Source organism: Schistocerca gregaria, chromosome 4, assembly GCF_023897955.1.
Source record: "Schistocerca gregaria isolate iqSchGreg1 chromosome 4, iqSchGreg1.2, whole genome shotgun sequence".
Taxonomy (NCBI): domain Eukaryota; kingdom Metazoa; phylum Arthropoda; class Insecta; order Orthoptera; family Acrididae; genus Schistocerca; species Schistocerca gregaria.
This window is the reverse complement of record NC_064923.1, coordinates 153,262,932-153,283,869: the sequence shown is the minus strand read 5'-3', so window position 1 is coordinate 153,283,869 and position 20,938 is coordinate 153,262,932. Positions and strand designations below refer to the sequence as shown.

Sequence of the window (20,938 nt, the reverse complement as noted above, 5' to 3'; positions counted from 1 at the left end):
GAATTCTTGTTAAAAGTTGGCATTAACATATAATCGATTAGTCTGTGTGTGTGTGTGTGTGTGTGTGTGTGTGTGTGTGTGTGTGTGTGCGCGCGCGTGTATGCGTGTGTGTGTACATTTGTGTTTATTTTCCTTGTTTAGAAACCTAGAAATTGCTTCGTTAACCTAAGGTAAAGACAGTTTTGTGCTATTGTTAACTTTAGCACTTAAAATTGATGTACCTAAGGAACAGGAAAATAAACAAAATAAAATTGGTAATTAGTAGAAACGGCAAAAGCAGAAGTATTCATTCAAATAGGGCAACCCCTGTAGAACCGACATGTGAACCAATAATAAGAAAAACAACAGCCCATTTGACATCTGTCCGGCAACCGTCCAAACATTCCAAAATTTCGTTGTTAACGTCAGGCCGCTCTCCCGGTTAACTTGCTGAAGTAGTAGTCGTGTAAGAAAGGATTTTGCGAGGTAAATTCATAACACAGGCTGGAGAGAGGAATAGTTATTTCCAGACCGATTCCTTCACTCTGCAGCGGAATATGCGCCGTTTTGAAACCTCTCGCCACATTAAAACTGTGTACGGGACTGGGATTCGCACCCCGGTTCTATGTTCTAACAGTTTTAACCTGCGAGGAAATTCTCTCCTCACACTTTTCCAATACGAGCTAATGACCTGATCGTCGATGGGACACAAAACTTCAAGTATCCGCTTACTGCTAGTCTGTTGCAAATCTATCTGTTCTTACTATTCTCAAAATTATGAAAAATCGTGTAACCGTACGTAGCTAACAAAGCTGTGGCAGATTTTTTCGCGATCTCACTTAAAACAAAAAGATAAAGGTGTTTAATGGATTCCTCCGCGCTCGCTGTATGACGAAAAATGAGTAAATAACGCCGGGATCGGTAAACTTGGCCGAAGAACCTTCCGATAAATTCTGTGCACCGAGCCACAAAATCCGTAAAAGAAGATGAAACATCCTCTCGCTAGAAATATTCTAACTTCTTGTGGCTGCAGATTTAGAATGCCTGCGCCACATTTTGTAACCCTCCTGTGGTTAATTAAAATGTCTGGCGCGCCTCTGCACGTTGCATTCTGGCGAACGTCGGAACAACGCAGAGGATCGCTCCGACAGCTGCGAAGTCTGCTGGAGGCCAAGTAAGACACTACAGGACCCTCGGATTGGGTGACGGAACTCCAGCTCCCTACGAGCTGAAGCTAGATACGATACTATGCTTACAGTAATTTATCAGAATTGTCATCCACAACTTGTTTACCTTGATTTTTACAAATAAATGCGCGATAGTATCAAAGTGAATTGTGCCAGAAAAAGAAGCAGGAGGAAGGTAGTGTGATAGTGGTGGTAAGTTCCTATGGTTCAAATGGCTCTGAGCACTATGGGACTTAACATCTGAGGTCATCAGTCCCCTAGAACTTAGAACTACTTGAACCTAACTAACCTAGGGACATCACGTACACTCATGCCCGAGGCAGGATTCGATCATGCGAACGTAGTGGTCGTGCGGTTCCAGACTGAAACGCCTAGAACCGCTCGGTCACTGCAGCCAGCCTAAGTACCTATGGGACCAAACATCTGACATCAATGGTCCAGAGGCTTAATCTAACTTCAACTTACTTACGCTAAGGACAACACACACACACACACACACACACACACACACACACACACACACCTGCCCGAGGGAGGACACGAAACTCCGACGGGGGAAGCCGTGCGGAACGTGACAAGGCGCCCTAGACCACGCGGCTACCCCGTGCGTCTAGTATGATAGTCTGTATATTTCTGTCAGTGTCTAGTAACTATCAGTGTAACTGTGAACAGTTTTTCTATCGTGTGACATGTTCAGGTGGCATTGGGTAAAATTGTGGTGAAATTTGGTACGAGTGTGGCAACGTTAACCCACTGTACAAATTACACGGACTTCTGAGGGCGCCACGCTTTTGCACCATTACAGAGGAAAGTTATAGGCACATTTTAGCAGAATTATAAACTTATGCGTAGCAATGGGAGGCAATTACGGGGCTCCGAAAAAATGGTCCTTTAATTCCGTTGCGCAGTATAGGAGGAGGAGGAGGAGATTAGTGTTTAACGTCCCGTCGACAACGAGGTCATTAGAGACGGAGCACAAGCTCGGGTGAGGGAAGGATGGGGAAGGAAATCGGCCGTGTCCTTTCAAAGGAACCATCCCGACATTTGCCTGAAGCGATTTAGGGAAATCACGGAAAACCTAAATCAGGATGGCCGGAGACGGGATTGAACCGTCGTCCTCCCGAATGCCAGTCCAGTGTGCTAACCACTGCACCACCTCGCTCGGTTGCGCAGTGTAATTTAAATAAAAACTACATTTGTGATTGAAAAAAAAAGAGTCACTGTCCCATTTTCTGCTCTTTTGATACATTAAGAGGCAAGAAATTGATCGAGTGGCTGCTGAAAATAGCACTGGAGTCCGGGATTCGTGCCCCGCATGGACAAGCGCGGCCGGAAACTGTAACGAACGTTGGGGTGGGAGGAGGTGGGGAAGGGAGGGGGGTGCAGCAGGCCGCCGTGATTATTCCCAGGCCGTCGGCCGCTGCTGAATAATTTGCAGCTCATTACGGGAGTCGAAGCGTGCAACTTTAATGCGGCCGTATCGGCACCGGCGCTGGGGCCAGCCGGCCGACGTCGCCTTCTTTCGCCCTGCCAACAAGACTACACGGGCGTGCCGATGTCGACAGCCGCTTTTAGCCGCGAAACCTGCTGCTGCCGGTTCTCTCCATGTCGCCACGCTACAGGCGAAGAATTCTTGCATTTCCCGTTTCACTCAGTTCCATACCCGTACATCATATCCGAAATGTCGCAGTGTAGAACAGCTGCCACAAAACGTTCCCTGTCATTTCTTCCACCTAATCATATTATACTTTCTTAAGGGGGGAAGGACGTCAAACGGGCTGACTTGGACCATGAGAGTCACCACAGGACATTTTAATTTTCACTGTCTATACTTTTACAAATAAATTTATAAGACTTTGCCAGCATGACCAGGAAAGATTCAAGATTAGCAATCACAGCAGTGGAAGTTCAAAAACATAACAAAATGTTGTATTTTTTTACATTTGAAATTTCATCATTTTTTTCACTTACTATTGACCGCATTTGTTGCTATAGGTACACTTTTTTTCACATGTAAGAGAGATTCTTCGATGAATTTTGCGCAGCACACAAACCATACTTACAGATGTATTAAACTCCAGATTCTTCAAAATCTATTACAAACTGTGGTAAAAATTGAGACAATTAACTATAAATTTTGAGTTTTATCTAAACATGAAGTTTGAAATCTAACAGCTCATTCATTTTTTCATAAATTAAATAAGTTCTAGAGTTTCATCCACCTGTAAGTATGCTTTGTATCCTGTGTAAAATTAATAGAAAAATCTCTCTTACTTACGAAGAAAAGTGTACCTATAGCAACAAATGCAGCCAATAGTAAGTGAAAAAATAATGAAATTTCACATGTAAAAAGAAAATTATTTTGTTATGTTTTTGAACTTCATGTCATGAGTGTGAATACTGAATTCTTCCCGGTCATGCTGACTAAGTTTTAAGAAATTATTTATAAATGTGTAAACAGTTGAAATTAAAATGTCCTGTGGTGCCTCTCCTGTTCCTATTCGGCCCGTTTGACGTCCTACCCCCCCTTAAACGAAGTGCCACGTTTTATTATGTATTAGCTCTACAAGGCCTCGCGTTGCTGTGGCTCAGTCTGGCTCAACGGAAAACAGAGAAGAGAGAAAGCACACGTTTCTAATATGCATGGGAATTGGATATGAGTCCTAATCTCCTTCTCCCCCTGTCTTGTCCATCTCCTTCCTCACTCTTTCTCCACTGCCTCCTCCATCGCTCTCTCTCTGTCCAACTTCTCCTCTTGCTTTTCCTCGACCCTATCTCTGCATCTCATCCCGTTCCTCCTCCCTATCCACCTCCTCCTCTATATAGATATATACATATGATCCGTCTGAAACTCCATTCGAGTATCGTGTAAAATTTTAACAAACTCTGTCACAAACGTTGTTACCAAATATCTTGAAACGTTTTTCATATATGCACTCATCAAAAACAGTTTTCATCCCCCTGGTTCCCAGAACTCCTGAAGATAGATGTTGATTATGGATATTATATCAAAGACACGCTAGCTTTGACTGTTCAGAGATGTCACTAAACCCGGCCAACCATGCATGACCAGCGCCACCAGGAAGGAGGTACACAGCTCGTGTTGTTTGTAGTTCAACCATGGCTAGACGGTCAATACCGCGGTTCGATCGCGTCCGCATTGTTACTTTGTGCCAGGAAGGGCTCTCAGCAAGATAAGCGTCCAGGTGTCTCGGAGTGAACGAAAGCGACGTTGTTCGGACATGAAGGAGATACAGAGAGACAGGAAATGTCGATGACATGCTTCGTTCAGGCCGCTCAAGGGCTACTACCGCAGTGGATTACCGCTACCTGCGGATTATAACTTTAAGGAACACTGACAGCAATGCTTTCGGTGTAGCCACAGGACGTGGTGTTACAACTCAAATTGTACGCACTAGGCTACATGATGCGCAACATCACTCCCGACGCCCATGACGAAGTCTGTCTTTGCAACCACGACGCCATGTAGCGCGGTCCACCAACATGCCGACTGGAGAGCTCAGGATTGGCATCACGTTCTCTTCACCGATGAGTGTCGCATATGCCTTCAAGCAGACAATCGTCGGAGACGTGTTTGTAGGCTACCCTGTAAGGCGAACGCCTTAGACACACTGCCCAGCGAGTGCAGCAAGGTGGAAGTTCCCTGCTGTTTCGGGGTGGCACTATGTGGGACCAACGTACGCCGTTGGTGGTCATGGAAAGCGCCGTAACGGCTGTACGATACGTGAATGCCATCCTCCGACCGTTAGTGTTACCATATCGTCAGAATACTGGCCGCATTCGTCTTTATGGACGACAATTCGCGCTCCCATCGTACACATCTTGTGAATGACTTCCTTCAGGATAACGACAACGCTCGACTAAAGTGGCCAGCACTTTCTCCAGACATGAACCCTATCGAACATGTTAGGGATAGACTGAAAAGGGCTGTTTATGGACGACGTGACCCACCAACCACTCTGAGGGATCTACGCAGAATCGCAGTTGAGGAGTGGGACAGTCTGAACCAGCCAACACCGCCTTAAGGTACTTGTGGATAGTATGCCACGATGAAACAGGCATGCGTCAATGCAAGAGGACGTGCTACTGGGTATTAGAGTTACCGGCGTGTACAGCAATCTGGACCACCACCTCTGAAGGTCTAACTGTATGCTGGTACAACATGCAATGTGTGGTTTTGATGAGCAATAAAGAGGGCGGAAATATGTTGATCTCTATTTTACTTTTCTGTACAGGTTCCGAAACTCTCGGAACCGAGATGTGTGTATACACACAACCACTGTACATCGGCTTTTCTGCTCTTTTGATACTTTAAGATACAAGAAATTGATCGAGTAAATATATCTCGTTGGGATAGTTCCTTCGTGGCCTTTTTCTTTTGTCTTAGAGCGTACATTACATATTTATTGTATGTATTAAAAATAGACATATAAAAATACACGCTTATTAGTATGCTACATTGTATTAATATTTGAAAGCAACCGATGAATAACTTTTGCAGATTCAAGATTTTGAACAAACGAACATGAGATTTTTGTTAACAACTTACCCCATTTGAATATTTTATATACAGGGAGTTCTAAGTATACATGCAAATATTTCTGTTGATTACTGAGTAGAGTGAGCTGAACAACGTTACATATATATGCGTGTTATTTGCAGACTAATAATTATAGACCCAACAATTTATACGTTTTTAGTTTGGGTCGTATGTCCAAGTACATCCAGGAGGTCAGTTTTCGAAATGTGGGCACATGGACAGATGACGGTTAGTCTATACAGAAAGGAGTAGTCCACTTGTGATGTAGTCACGACCATACAGAAAACATCACGTCGTAAAGTTTGTGATGTGTTTGTGGGGAGACTGTAGAGAAATTAGAACCAACAAACTGATGTATGTACATATTAAGATAGCATTTATAAAAGCACATGCACTTATAATTGTTACACACTTTACGTTTATATATCATATGGCACACCACTAGGTATGTAAAAACAAGCATGTATTCGAATGCAACGTTGTCTCAAAACTTAAAGGCAATTGGCGAAGAACTTTTGGAGATAAGAGTCTGAACAAACGAACACTTACATTTTTATTTGTATAGACAGCAGACGTCCTTCAACACTAAAAAACGAAAATTAAATTAACTGGATTCCTGAATATGTTTACCTGAAGACCAAGCCGCTCTCAGGTGCAGCGAAACGAGAAATGAAGTACTGTCGTCTACTAACTTTTCCACTCCCCGAAGTTCCGCCAGGACGGACGAGTAACTTTTTCAAGTGTTTCATTTGTTCAGCTTGTGTACGTCTCAGTTTGCTCGTCAACACGCAACAACATTGCTGCCGGTAAGCCGAGCACCACGACTCACTCACTGCCCCTGTGGATCACATTCTTGGGTATTTTTCGTGACAATCTGACAATGCGCGAAATAATTCGGCTGTTAATATGTTTTCTTCTTCAGAAAAAACTACAGTCTGGTTACTGAATAAGTACATCCTAATGAGTTCATTCAAGAGACATTGTAGACTTTTAGAAATTCTTATTTGTCATTTTGTTTAATTAGAAAAAGACATTGAAGTTGTAGATTTAGGCACACGCTTTGGGCATGTCTGGCAATACCATTCTCCACGGGTTCCATGTAGGCTAAAAACAGGAACTCACTCATCAGTGCCTATTTGTGATGTCACATGCCTGCTATAACACTTGAGATGGTTTGTGTGACAATGAAACAATATTGGCAACAATGGCCAGAATTGTTACGAGAAACGTTTCCTCCCTCCAATGTTTCGCCATCAAGCATGGCTTGCATTTTAAATGCTTTCCTCGGACTGATTTCTCTGCTTGTCTACAACTTAATTTACTCTTAGTGTATCCATGATTGGATGTGATATTGTAGATCAACTTAACAGGAAAAGTACACACAACGCCAGTGCTCTTATTTAACACATTCCGAAAATACAGGGTACATGCCTTCTTCATTAGAAATACCTTTAACAAGAATCTTCATTGAATGTAAAGCATTTAAAAACTTTCATCTGTGCGATATCATAGCAGCAATGTCACTATTGTATAAGGCAGAAAAGGTAAAAACACAGAAATGTAGAGGAGAGACCACGCATTAATACCTAACACTTTATCGTCACCGGCGTTCACATTTAGCATATACTGATTTATTTTTATAGAACTGCAGATGCTGATTATATTAATGCGAGTTCTTTGAATGGATGAACGTTTGCAAATGCTCTCCGTCCACTGATGGTCCTTATGTGAAGAAATTTCTGATGCAGGCATCGAAACACATTAAATTAGCACTTTTGCGTTGTGTGTAGCTGAATGGACATTGTAGTTTTCAAACTTCAGTTTAAATTTAGCTTTTCACGGTACAGTGCGTCTGGCGTTTTCTGATTGGCTAGCTTTCAGATGGGCTTTCAGATCCATCTGTGCCCGTTAACTATCTGCGTTTAAATTGCTTTCCCATTGGTGGACTCTGTATACCGCCAGATAGTTGTGTTTTTCCTTTTCCGCTATGTCAGTTATTTCTTGTGTTCGACGTGTATAATAACCCTTCTGGATTAGCTGGCACTTAACCTTCATTTGACATTACTATGCGGTCCGTAATAGAACTGTTAGTCCAGAGTTGAAAATTTCTTTCGTGTTTCTCAATACTCGCCTTAATTGACCATTTAGGTCATGCAATTGTAAAAGGATTTTTTCCGTAGGTGTCTCTCGGCTAAAAGAAGGAAAAATATTGTGGAATATCCATGTCCGCGGGAGCAGACAACTTAGCATTTCAAAATTGTTAAGGCAGCAACTTAGCAGTTTATGGAGTAGCAGAGATGATAAGTTGTAGGTGAAGGCAGATACCGTTGCTGCTGATTAAGGGTCGAAATATGTGTACCCCTTCTGCCTGATCCCATGTGCAAATGTGACAATGTTTCCTACACGTTTGCCCAATATGTATCTGAGACAGTAAGTGAGTACCAGCCCAGTGTTCACGTAGTGACATGTTGCAAACCACCTAAAAGCCACATCCAGCCTCGCCGGCTCACCACCCACGTCATAAATCTGCAAAGTGAATATGATCGGGGCAGATATTCGTAGATGCAAATGGAGTCTCGAGAATGTTGAGTGTGTAAACCCGCAGAGATGAAAATAGCGCTCAGAATATAGAGAAAAGGATGGGCGATGTCGAACATGAAGTAAAGAGTTAAAAAAGATAGAAATGAAAGGAGATACTGTGCCCGGCGCTATCATGCGTGAACAGCAAGTGAAGTACCGATATTACTGATATCAGTAAATATTAATTGTTTTATTTGTACCCCTGTCGTATCAGTAGGTATAAAAAGTAATGCATAATTACAGATATCATAATAAATATTAGAGTGGAGTATAATTCAAAATTATGTTCAACTTTATATTACCACACGAAGGGAATGAATCTGTATCTATTAAACATGCACTAAACATATTCGATATTCAACTTTATCACTGCGAGATTTCTGTGTGTTAAACCTGATGGTGAGTAGGAGGAGATCACTATGTACATCACGAATAACGGCAATGATCATTTAAATTCATTTTAGTACGAATTTAATGACAAGGAACATATCTACCATTTGAGAGGTAACGTAATATTGAACCATCCTATACTATGTCGGAAGAAGTGAATGGTGTTGGGACAAATAAAAGCGATTCGGTAGTCGTTTAATGATAATTAAAATTTTCTGGCGTAGCTATGGTATGTATGTAATATGAAGGTAACACAAATGAAGTAGAAAAATTACGTACTATGCACAATGTGTAAAAATGGTACAGATTTCACCAACATATGCCGGTAATATTAACCAAAAATCCAGTATCCTGAAACTGTGCTTCCAGTATTGATTTTATGCTCTAATTGATTCAGACAAATATAGAATAATTTCAAAATTTCGCCTTGTGTTGTTAATAAGTCCTTTTTGTGAAATAATAGTTTAAAAACACAAGAGAATCCAGTACCTCACTATACTGTCAACGTAGATATTCTTTTCCAATATTATCGAGGAATCGATGCTATATTAGGTAGTGATATCGATACTTAATACGTGTCAAGTCCGGTATTGTACCATAGCCACTAATACCTTAATGAAAGTGTGAAGCTGAGATGATCAATGTATCACTCCGGAAACAGAAGTGCACTAATGAACATAACATGCAGTTAGCAGACTGTAACATCACGTGCCATCGGTATTATTTACTCATAACCTTTGGTTCAAATGGCTCTGAGCACTATGGGACTCAACTTCTGAGGTCATCAGTCCCCTACAACTTAGAACTACTTACACCTAACTAACCGAAGGACATCACACACATCCATGCCCGAGGCAGGATTCGAACCTGAGACCGTAGCTGTCTCGCTGTTCCAGACTGTAGCGCCTAGAACCGCACGGCCACTCTGGCCGGCCATAACCTTTGGAAACTGGATTGAGTTTTGATTTTAGACTCCGGTCAGTTCATGAAAACACAGCTTACATTTGCCGGCCGGGGTGGCCGAGCGGTTCTAGTCTGGAAGCGCGTGACCGCTACGGTCACAGGTTCGAATCCTGCCTCGGGCATGGATGTGTGTGATGTCCTTAGGTTAGTTAGGTTTAAGTAGTTCTACGTTCTAGCGGACCGATGACCTCAGCAGTTAAGTACCATAGTGCTCAGAGCCATTTTGAACAGCTAACATTTCGCTCTGTATTATAAACAAGTCCTTTGTGGTAAACACATTGTCAATCAGTACTTAGCAATACTGCCGCTATCGGTTATGGGTAACGTTACCAAATATAGTGTCGCTGGTGTTGCAACGCCCCTGCGAATAGCACATTAAAGTAGTGAAAGCGAAAACAGACGAAGAGGAAATTGAAAGAAGATGTGGTGCTTCACACATCATACACGAACAGCTTAATGAGTATCGAAAGAGTAAACAGACATCGTCGGGTGGATGCTCCAGTGGAAGCTTCAGCCAGCTGCCGCTATTGGCAACATTAGCCTTCAGCAGCGGCAGACGGCCGCGTCACGAAATGTGGCTCTATTAGGGCGTGACGCGCGCCATAAACTGGTCCGGCGCGGCGCTACATTAAAATGAATACTCGCGGGAGGGAACTGTTGGGCCACAACTCTTCATCAGGGCCGGCGCGGCGCGGCCGCTATAACGAAGCCCGCCGCGGCGGATGAGCGGCGAGAGGTATCTCTTTGTGGCGCGCCGGCCGTCAGACAGGGCAGCCCACGTCAATAAGACTGATTACGTGGAAGGCTCCTCCGTCAGCGGGCTCTATCTTCTTCCCCGACCCCCACCGCGCGGCGCTGCCCTTAACCTCAAGCTCCGGCCAACTTCGACGTCCCTCGACCTCTAAAAGCTACCTGCCTTCCGTACCGAGGCAACGTTTCCGCTGAAATATTCTGGCTTCTTATGTTCCTTGCAGGTTGCATGCTCTCCGATGTTTCTACAAGTAAATCTTTCAAAAATTTGCTACAAATATTCCATCAACTTCTGTCCATTGGATCCTGAAAGTACACTTTCTTTTGGGTGGGCTCTTGGTTTTATTTACAAATATCTGCCTTTCAAACTTTTTATATGAAATGTTTTGCATCGAAGTATTCAGGGAGTATTCTTTATTTATTTATTAGCCTTTTCCCCACACTTTCGCCCGCATATCCATTCGGCACACACATACTGAACACGCCTCCTCCTCCTTGTTCAACTCTTCCTCCTTCTGTCTGTCCACCTCATTCTCATACCTCTATCTCCTACCCACTTTCTCTGTTCATCTCCTTCTCCCTCTCTGCCCATTTCCTCCACCTTCTCTCTCTGACCATTCTTCCGCCTCCTTCCTCTGACCATATCCCACTCCGCCTCTCTCTTTCCATCTCTACGTCTCACTCTTCCCTTTCCATCTTCCCACTACCCCTCTACAGATTCCTCTTGCCTCTTGCATCTCCCCCTCCACACCTCACTGGAACATTGCACTTTGGCTTAGAATCTGAAGGACCTGCAATTGGTGAGAAGCAATGAGGGAGAAGAGAATACGTTCCCCAGAGGTTGAGGGGTATGAGTAAAGCGTAAAAGACTGTAAGGTGGGAAAAGTATGGAGATGATAGGTAGGAGGTGAAACACATAGTGGGAATAGAAACAGTGGGAAAGACAGAGGGTTGGGAGCAGAGTGCTGTTCAGGGAGGTAGAGGCTACAAGAGGAAAGGGAGAGCGATGTATGGAGGAAGAAAAAGTGAGAGTGGTTCGGATGTGGAGTAGGATAGATGGGTAAGGGTTAAAGTTGGTAGGAAGAGTAAATATCTGGAAAGATCTAGTTGCCTTGGAGATTGAAGTTATTGAAGCTACATTGAGACAGGTTATGAAGTACGTGTAGATGTAGGGATGGAGGGATGTCTTTCGGAAGGCGTGACAGCATACCAGCGTTAATGATGAGAGGTGAGACAATGGGGTTATTGGAATCCAGTTTGCGGCTAGCACAGGAGATTCAGAGACGTTCAGTGTGGGTGACGAGGGGTGGGATTTTGATAAAGTAACTGCACGCACATGGTTCACAAGATTATATGATGGTTTGGATGAGAACAGCAACCGGTCATCATAAATGAGACTGCTGATTCCGGGACAAAGTGTCACAATCTGAGAAAGATACGAGGGACGGTCAGTAAGATATGCAACACATTTTTTCCTTACCCCGTTTCGGTTGCAAAAATGCGGAATTTGTGTGGTATATCTTTGAATAATTCCGATTTAGCCCCTACAGATTCCCGAAGTTCCAGTAGGTGGCAGCACTGTACATACCCTTCAGAATGACGTCGGTAACGGAGATACGTACCAAGCAGAGAACTGTCATTGAGTTTCTGTTGCCGAAGAATCAGAGCACAGCAGAGATTTGCAGAATGTGTGCATAGATCTGGCAGAAAACAAAAGCACGGTGAAGCGTTGGGCAAGGTGTCCGTCACCCACCCTACAGCCCGGATCTGCTACCTTCCAACTTCCATCTGTTTGGCCCAATGAAGAATACACTCCACCAGAAGCAGTACGTAATTGATGGGGAGGTTATTCATGTAGCAGTGCGTTGGCTCCGACGTCGACCAATAGAGTTGTACCATGTGGCCATACAGGCCCTCTCAAGTAATGTGGAGTAAGGCCGTCGCGCTGTACGGAGATTGTGTTGAAAAGTAGGGTTTTGAAGCCAAAAGAGTGTGGATTAATATGGTGTATTGGAATCCTGAGTTAAACCATTCTGCTTTCAAAGAATAAGTATTATTTTACTTCAGAATGAAATTTTCACTCAGCAGCGGAGTGTGCACTGATATGAAACTTCCTGGCACATCAAAGCTGTGTGCCGGACCGAGACTCGAACTCGGGACCTTTGCCATGCGGGCAAGTGCTTGCCCACGAAAGGCAAAGGTCCCGAGTTCGAGTCTCGGTCCGGCACACAATTTTAATCTGACAAAAGTTTCATATTACTTTATTTACTCAGAGCCCCTCGTAATTTAAGCGTTGCCGAAGCGCCGGCATGTCAGTAACTATCATTTCGACCGTTTTAGCCATGTTTCCGAGCAATAGGGCAAAGCCTCTCTGTGTAATCCTCTGGTTTTAAGGCAATGCCAGAATGAAAATCCCCACCAAAGTACATGTACCTGTAATTTCTCCTCGTCCTAACAACCGCGAATTCCGCGATTGGGAATTCCTCCGAATGGGGAACTAAATGCCAAAAGGAAAAGCAAAATTTAAAGGAAGCCGAAGCTGCTCCTTTTTACATGTGGCATCTCATAATTCAGTTTACCAAATGCCCTCTGAAAGGACGCAGTACATAAATTGCCTTTTGTGTCATTGTCTCCGAATTTTGAGGAATAATTTTAAATGTCAGTGAATGAAATTACTTTTCATTCCATGCTCCTAAGCCTTGTTTCGGTTTTCCTAAATTACTTTGCCTCCTACTTTTCACCGTGTTATACGAAGGGTTAAACATCAGTATCGCAGTAGTACTGAGTATCTACGTTTCTGTCTCCCAAGTCAATAAATATCCTCTTTCTTTCTTTCGTCTAACAAATACAGTACTCGTTCGCATTTTCTCCTAAAAGTGACAACTAATTATTCAAAACATCAGCATGTAATATGTTTCATAACTAAAATCAAAAATCCTTCTCTGTTCGTTCTAATTTCCACAGTATATATTGTTCTTCAGTCGATGTGTTGCCTTCTGTCAGTACGCAAATTTTCTCTTTTTTGCCTTTTACCCCTTATTGTCCTCCACATTTGTTGATGCTTTGGAAAAAGTCATAAAATTAGTACCTTTTAGGTCTGTGTCAGAAGAGTATCTTCACAGTGTTCATAAAAAAAATGTAGTAAAATTCTCGTATTGTAACTCAAACTCTTAAATGTGTATTCAAAAGTATTTTGTTTTGCAGCTAAAGCCAATTTCTCTCTGCGAAATAGAATGCAATCCACTTAGACTTCAATATTTCGTAAAAACTGAGTCTTACACACTCCTTTTGTTTGCATTTCATCATCTCTTCATTCCCAAGCAACATTGGTAAGCCTACTAGTCCCAAAGACATCATGTTTATATTTTATTCAGGCGCACAAAATAACGTTATCTATCATCGGTAAAAGACAACTGGCGCTCACGTTGTTACCTATGAGTCAAAGAAATGAAACCATTACGTCCCAACACGAATTCGTCTCGATAAACCAATAACTGCTGTATTTGCACGAACTGAACATCTGTACTCGTGCAAAGTGCTTATCTTGAAGAAATAACTTTAGTGTTTACGTTACATGCATTTTTACCCAACAAATGGTCGAGTCGATCTTCAGACACGGTGTAAGAGAGTTCAAACATTAATTTCAATCTAGTGGGTGACATCACTAAATTCAGTTCCACATGCAGTTGACATTATAGGTATTTTAAAGACCACTTGAAAAACAAGTTCTAGTCTTTTTCGAAGTACTGCATTGTAATAATAGCACGAGAGTTTTCAACAGGAGTTCTCTTGTTAGCTCTCCCATTACCGAATTATTTTCACGAAGAAGTCGAGTTAGGCTATTAGTCCTCTATCTGGCACAGTCTCCGTCGATAAAGAAAGCGTTGTTCGCAAATAATGTCATTTCGCTTAAGATCGATATCTCTACAGGAAGCAATTGCTCCCCGTCTTATTATGTAATTGCATCTTTTATAAGAATCAAATACAATATCTTTTATGAAATGTCAGTTTCCGTAGTGCTGACGTCTCTCGACAGGTTCGAATGCTAGATATTACCACAGTAGTAGAGAGATAAGATTTTTAAAAAATGTAGATGATGAAATACACAAAAAATGCTCACGGGAGATATAAAATAAGAGCGTACTGTTCCAGCCTAGTCCGTAAAATCTAAGGTGATAAAACAGCTGCGATACGAACAATGTTCTTCAAAAGTGAGACTACTTTCCAATTAGAAAAAATTAATAAAAGATGGAAAGAAATCAATGAGTGTTAACACTGCTTTAATTCTGTTGCTGTGTTGTTAGTGACTTCACTGAAGACTGTCTCTATTCTTATTTTCTCCTCGCAGCAGCGGACATATTCACCAGCAACATCCGCGAACAATGCCCAAAAGACTTGCGAGCAACAAGTGGTTCTCCGTCTATTGTCTTGGGAACACTCGTCTGGTAAATTGAGAAGGTTTTTTTTTTTGTTGCTTGCGTCGCCTACTCGTATCCACATTTTAAAGTGCAGCGTTTTGTTCTGGAACTGAATCTCGTTTTTCTTCTGTTTTCAGGGACTGTAGAGTAGTGAGGGATCCGCAGACACTGAAATCCAAAGGATATGGCTTCGTCTCTTTCGTCAAGAAGGCGGTAAGTGTTACGACAATCATTACTACCCATTTTAAAGATTTTATTGCTTGATACATTTTATGTAAGACTAAATGAACGTCAGTATTTCATTCAATTATGGTATTAATTTTTAGGAATTAGACCTCAGTTTTTGAGCAAGAGAACGTTCTGTCAGTCAACACTTGTAAATAGAATTATATATGCATGGCATCACTGAAGTACTGCAGCGATCTAGAGCAATATTAAATGCTGAAGTAAAAACTTCAACAGGCACGTTAGCTAATTATAATTTTATTTACGATTAGTTTCGGCAAATCTAAGGTGACATCATGATGCTGCCGAAAGCGGTCATCATAAATAAAATTATAATTAGCTCTCTTCGCTGTTGAAGCTTTTACTTTTGTACTTCGTAAACAGAATCAACGAAAAATGCGCAGCCGGAGAGCCGTTTCAAGATTGTGATTATACATCTATTTGAAACGACATTCTGAGTTCCTTCCCATCGTCATATCTTATTTTCCAGCGTGTGTAGGTGCACTGTTTGTTACCTTTCATTTTAGAAGACTTACTGAATATTTAACGATCCCCCCTCTGAGGATCGTGTGTTCTGTCGCATCGTCAGCCAAAATAGGATGTAGATGGTGACTCATGAAGTGCGCGATACGATGAGATTTACATAGTGATTAAACGTTTAATTTCTACGATTTACGATATTTCTCCTGCTATGACAACATAGTCAGAACTACTCATAGCCTTGAAAGGATAAGTCATGACAAAAGTATTCCAGCTGATGTGTAAGATGTATGAGACAGGCGAAACACCATTACACTTCGAGAAGAATGTAATAATTCCAATTCCAAAGAAAGCGGGTGGTGACAGTTGTGAATATTACCGAGCCATCAGTATAATAGCTCATGGTTACAAAATGTTAACACGAATTCCATGCATAAGAATGGAAAAGCTGATAGAAGCCCATCTCGGGGAAGATCAGTTTTGGTTCCGGAGAAATGTAGGAACACGAGAGGCAATACTGACTCTACGACTTCTCTTAGAAGGTAGATTAAGGAAAGTCAAATCTACGTTTATAGCATTTGTAGACTTAGATAAAACTTTTGACTGTGTTGACTGGAAAACTCTCTTTGAAACTCTGAAGGTGGTAGGGGTAAAATACAGGGAGCGAAAGGCTATTTACAACTTGGACAGACAACAGACGACAGTTACAGTAGATGCGGGGCATGAAAGAGAAACAGTGATTGAGAAGGGAGGAGGGATTGTTGTAGCCTATTCCCGCTGTTATGCAATCTGTACACTGAGCAATCAAAATGAAACTAAAGAGAATTTGGATTAGGAACTAAAGCCCAGGGACAGTTAATAAAAACTTGGAGGATTGCCGACGACACAGTAATTCTGTCAGATACAGCAAAGGATTTGGAGAAGCAGCTGAACACAATGGACAGTGTCTTGAAAAGAGGATATAAGACGAACAACAACAAAAGCGAAATAAGGGTAATGGAACGTAGTCGAATTAAGTGGGATGAAGCTGAAGTAAGTAGATTAGGAAACGAGACACTTAAAATACGAGATCAGTTTTACTATTTGGGCAGCAAAATAATTGACGGTGGCCGAAGCAGAGAGAATAAATAATGTTGACCGACAATGGCGAGAAAAGCGTTTCTGAGGAACAGAAACTTCGTAACATCGAATACAGATTTCAGTGTCAGGAAGTCTATTCTGAAAGCAGTATGGAATGTAGCCAAGCATGAGAGTGAAATACGGACGATAAACAATTTAGACAAGCAGAAGCTTCTGGAATGTAATGCTACAGAAATGTGCTGAAGGTTAGGTGGGTAGATCACGTAATAGTGAGAAAGCACTGAATAGAACTGACCATCAAAAATAAAATTATAATCAGAGAAATTTATGGCGGAAACCGGCTAGAAGTAGGGATCAGTTGGCAGAACACGTTATGAGACATCAACGGGTTAGAAATTTAGTTCTGGATGATAGTTGGTTGGTTGGTTTTGGGGAAGGAGACCAGACAGCGAGGTCATCGGTCTCATCGGATTAGGGAAGGACGGAGAAGGAAGTCGGCCGTGCCCTTTGAAAGGAACATTCCCGGCATTTGTTTGGAGCGATTTAGGGAAATCACGGAAAACCGAAATCAGGATGGCCGGACGCAGGATTGAACCGTCGTCCTCCCGAATGCGAGTCTAATGTCTAACCACTGCGCCACCTCGCTCAGTCTGGGTGATAGTGTGGGGTAAAAATCATAGAAGATCAAGAGGTGAATACAGTAAACAGATTCAGAAGGACGTATGTTAGAATCCTTACCGTCTTGACTCATTGCTATGCAACATACGTATCAAGCTGTAACATTTACCACTCGTAAATTTTAAATGCTTCGACTCACATCCAGTAATTTGAGTAGAAAATTCAAAAGTAACTGGTCTTGTTGCTGATGGACGATTCTTGAGAGAACAGCAGCTCTAAGCCCTAACATAAATACACAGGGCGCGTAAAAATACTTGGGCAAACGGATGTTTGTGTGTGTGTGTGTGTGTGTGTGTGTGTGTGTGTGTGTGTGTGTGTGTGTGTGTTGCTGGAGGGGGCGGAAGGAGTGGAGGAAGGTGAGGGGCGCTCCTGTTGTTGTTTTTCTAATGTTGTTGTCTTCAGTCCGCATAGTAGTTTGGGACAGCTCTTCACGATAGTCTATGCTTAGCTAGCACCACTCGTTTTTTGCACAACAATATGTACTGGGACCTACTTTCTGTAACCAGCCTTGGATTCGCCCCACAATTTTTACCCCCACCTCTCCCTCCATTATTAAATTCTCACGCCTCAGATACGACCTATTAAACAGTCACTTCTTTTGGCGACGTTATGATATAAATCTCTCAGCAGTTTAGTTTAATTTCATTCAGTACCTCTAATATGCAGCGTTCTTCTGTAGCTCTATACTTCAAATGATTCGACCCATTTCTTCTCTTAACAGTTTACCACTTACGTTCACCATACTGCAGACATATAACTTGAAAAGAAAAAAGAAACCTTACTAACACTGAAATTTACATTCACGGTTAACGAATTACCTTTACTGAGGAACGCTTTTCTTGCTGTTGTTTCTCGATGCGTACGGAAAATCAGTCGACATACAGATGAGGCTGAAGTAAATCGAAAATGTACTTACTACTTATATCATAGGCAAGGCTTTCTGTAGTTAAATGAATGGACTCGAAGCATCATGTACCGTGTCTAATAACGCAGACCAGTATGTCTACCTACTGGGCTCTCTTCACTGTTTTGTTGATCACAGATTATAAATTGGAGGAACACTGAACCAGCTAATACATACATAACGGTATCTCATTATAATGATCCCATCGATGTGCTTTGTCTAAATGAAGCTCTTTGGTAGCGATATGCGAAAAAGAGAGCATGCTTCCTCAGGGCTTATTTGAAAGAGCTGCTTTGCCAGTGTTATTAATCAAATGTAACACACCTTCCTTTGCACATATTCACCGTGTATTGTGAACACGCATCAGATAACGTCCCTTGCGGCTGCCTGAACCAACATCCACTCGCAGTTCTCTGTGGCAGTCACAGGTGATTTCCAAACGTTGATCCTGTAAACAAAAAATTTGTAAACATAAAACTGATGAATATTATATTACAGGTCTCTTGTTATCTCTCAGATCATATGTAGATGTTTCTGTGCCTTGCACTAATATATGCGACGTTTTAATTTATTCTTTATTTACTGCTAACTCTATTCGCAATCCATTTTGAGGAAAATATCTATTCGTACCAAAGATGATAGCTACAAAATCATATTACTGTGCGGCACATAGTTCAGGACTTACCACATCATTAAAACTGAGATGTGTTATGATTTTGGGCAATTTTGCGTTGGAATTTTTCAATAGTCTATAGATGAATAACCCTAAATTATTGAAAACAACGAAATTAGGATTTTCCGTCTTCAAACATAAAGGTTTCACATGCTTAACGTCAAATAATTAACACATTAACTCAGTTTTTAAGGATTAAGCTGTCTTATACTTGGGCTTCTAATCTTTAAAGAGCCACGAGTGAGAGGTTGCTATTCACTTACTAAACCCCTGACCACAGAGTAAAGGAGGGACACCAACTTTTGTCCGAAATCTGCGAATAGTTATTGAAAGCGATGTATCTGTATACATCGACAAGTCACCCCTTACGAGCATTAAAGTGTCTCAGTTACCCCTACACAGATCAGAAAATCTTATATTCGTCGGCGATTGTTCTTAGCAGTAAGAATTTATCTGAATCTAAGGGTGCTTGATGCCCTTTGACGAGTTTTGGCCACAGCCACCAGCAGATGAAAATAAAATCAAGGACAGTGCCAGCCTGCACTTGGGAATGTTCAGGTCATTTCTTGACGTAAGGCTGTGGCCGAAACTCCTCATATATAATAACAAACTCATTGTAATCCAGAAAATATCAGTGTGAGTTCTCAACAAAACCTGTTCCACCAGATTCTATCAAGTCACATAATGAAAGAAACAAGATATTTGCCAGACTACTTGCAAAACATGATACATAACCGAGCGACATAACCAATCTGTAAAGTACTGTACTATTACAATAAGAGCCACAAATGTATTTATTTATACTCACCTTTTATAAAGACTTATGAAATGGAAAATACATTTAGCAACGGATCTATCGGGGAACTAAGAGCTACTGTAAGAATAAGGTAAGCTTTAATTTGTAAAATGCTTTACAGTGTAATTCTTCTGGGGTGACAGTACGAGGACATGCTGAAAAGGAATGCCTCCGAACTTTTTGTGTGAAAATTCTTTAAGCTTTTCAAATAGGACAAACTTCATTAACATACTACGTCTTTATACTTCATCCTACATATTTATTTCTCATCAGAGTTATTCTGGCTAGCGGCGAATACATTTCACACAATGACAGATAAGTTTATTCTTGCCGTCGCTGTGGAATGCGTGACTTTGAATGTAGGACTCACAACCTCACCTCTGTTTTGCACTGCTTGATCACTCTCAAAGTGATATCCTCGAATATGTTCTTTAAGTTTTTGAAACAGATGAAATCGGACAGAGCGAAGTCGGGACAATACGGAGGATGATCGACGACGTCAGACTGTTAGCAGATGCCGCAGCGCTTGTGTGTGGTCTGACATTGTCATGCTGAAGTGTATGGCATTCCATGCGTAGTCGAACTCTTCGAATTTGAAACTCGATGACAGGACGCTGTTCTTCACACACCAAAATAGTTACACTATACAACTCGGAGCACTCTAGCGCCATAGGGCTATAGATACGTAGTCCTGAAGGATAATGATGTAGAATGATAATAGGTTTGTTTTATTTAAAAGATTTGTGAGTACTGGTAAAATTCTATAAGTATGTATATAACTATTTGTCAATGAGTCAGGAATCACAGCTTGGAGAGTGTGTCAATTTTAACATATGTCTCGTTTTATTAGTATTCTTGTGACCTGACAGTAATGTATTAAAACTAAAAACAGGGATGACGGTTTTCGCTGAAACAGCCGCTTTATTTCAACGCCACTTTACTCGGGTGCTAAAACCGCTCAAAACAGTCTTTTTCTGAAATAACCGATTTTCGGTTTTTATTCCCAAGTACTTAAACTTAGAAATCGGACAAAAATTGATAAATTTTGCCTCCCTAAAGTTTCAAGATATGTAGAATCACAACATTAAATTAATCAGGCAGATAAATGAAAACTTGATCCGTCTACAATTTGCTGCTTTTCTCGAAAAGTGATACGTGTTTGAATACTACGAAAATATCACCAGTTTTCTCCTATTCCTTCCAATTTTTTGAAATTATGTTCAAAAATCATGTTTTAATCGAGGACCGTACCACTATTTGGGCATTATGAATAG

The 20,938-nt window shown here is 41.6% G+C and overlaps 1 protein-coding gene and 1 non-coding gene across 3 annotated transcripts in view; one reads left to right on the top strand and one right to left on the bottom strand.

The window, feature by feature from the left end:
- LOC126365912 (cytotoxic granule associated RNA binding protein TIA1-like) overlaps positions 1-20,938 on the top strand; it is a 1,308,360-nt gene that overhangs the window by 848,484 nt on the left and 438,938 nt on the right. For both annotated transcript variants that reach the window (XM_050008648.1, XM_050008649.1), the window contains exon 3: positions 14,966-15,041. In XM_050008648.1, the coding sequence (XP_049864605.1) occupies positions 14,966-15,041 (76 nt within the window). The remainder of the gene's footprint in view (positions 1-14,965; positions 15,042-20,938) is intronic.
- On the bottom strand, positions 2,256-2,328 carry Trnaa-ggc (transfer RNA alanine (anticodon GGC)). Its single transcript has one exon. It is a non-coding gene; the product is annotated as a tRNA-Ala (tRNA).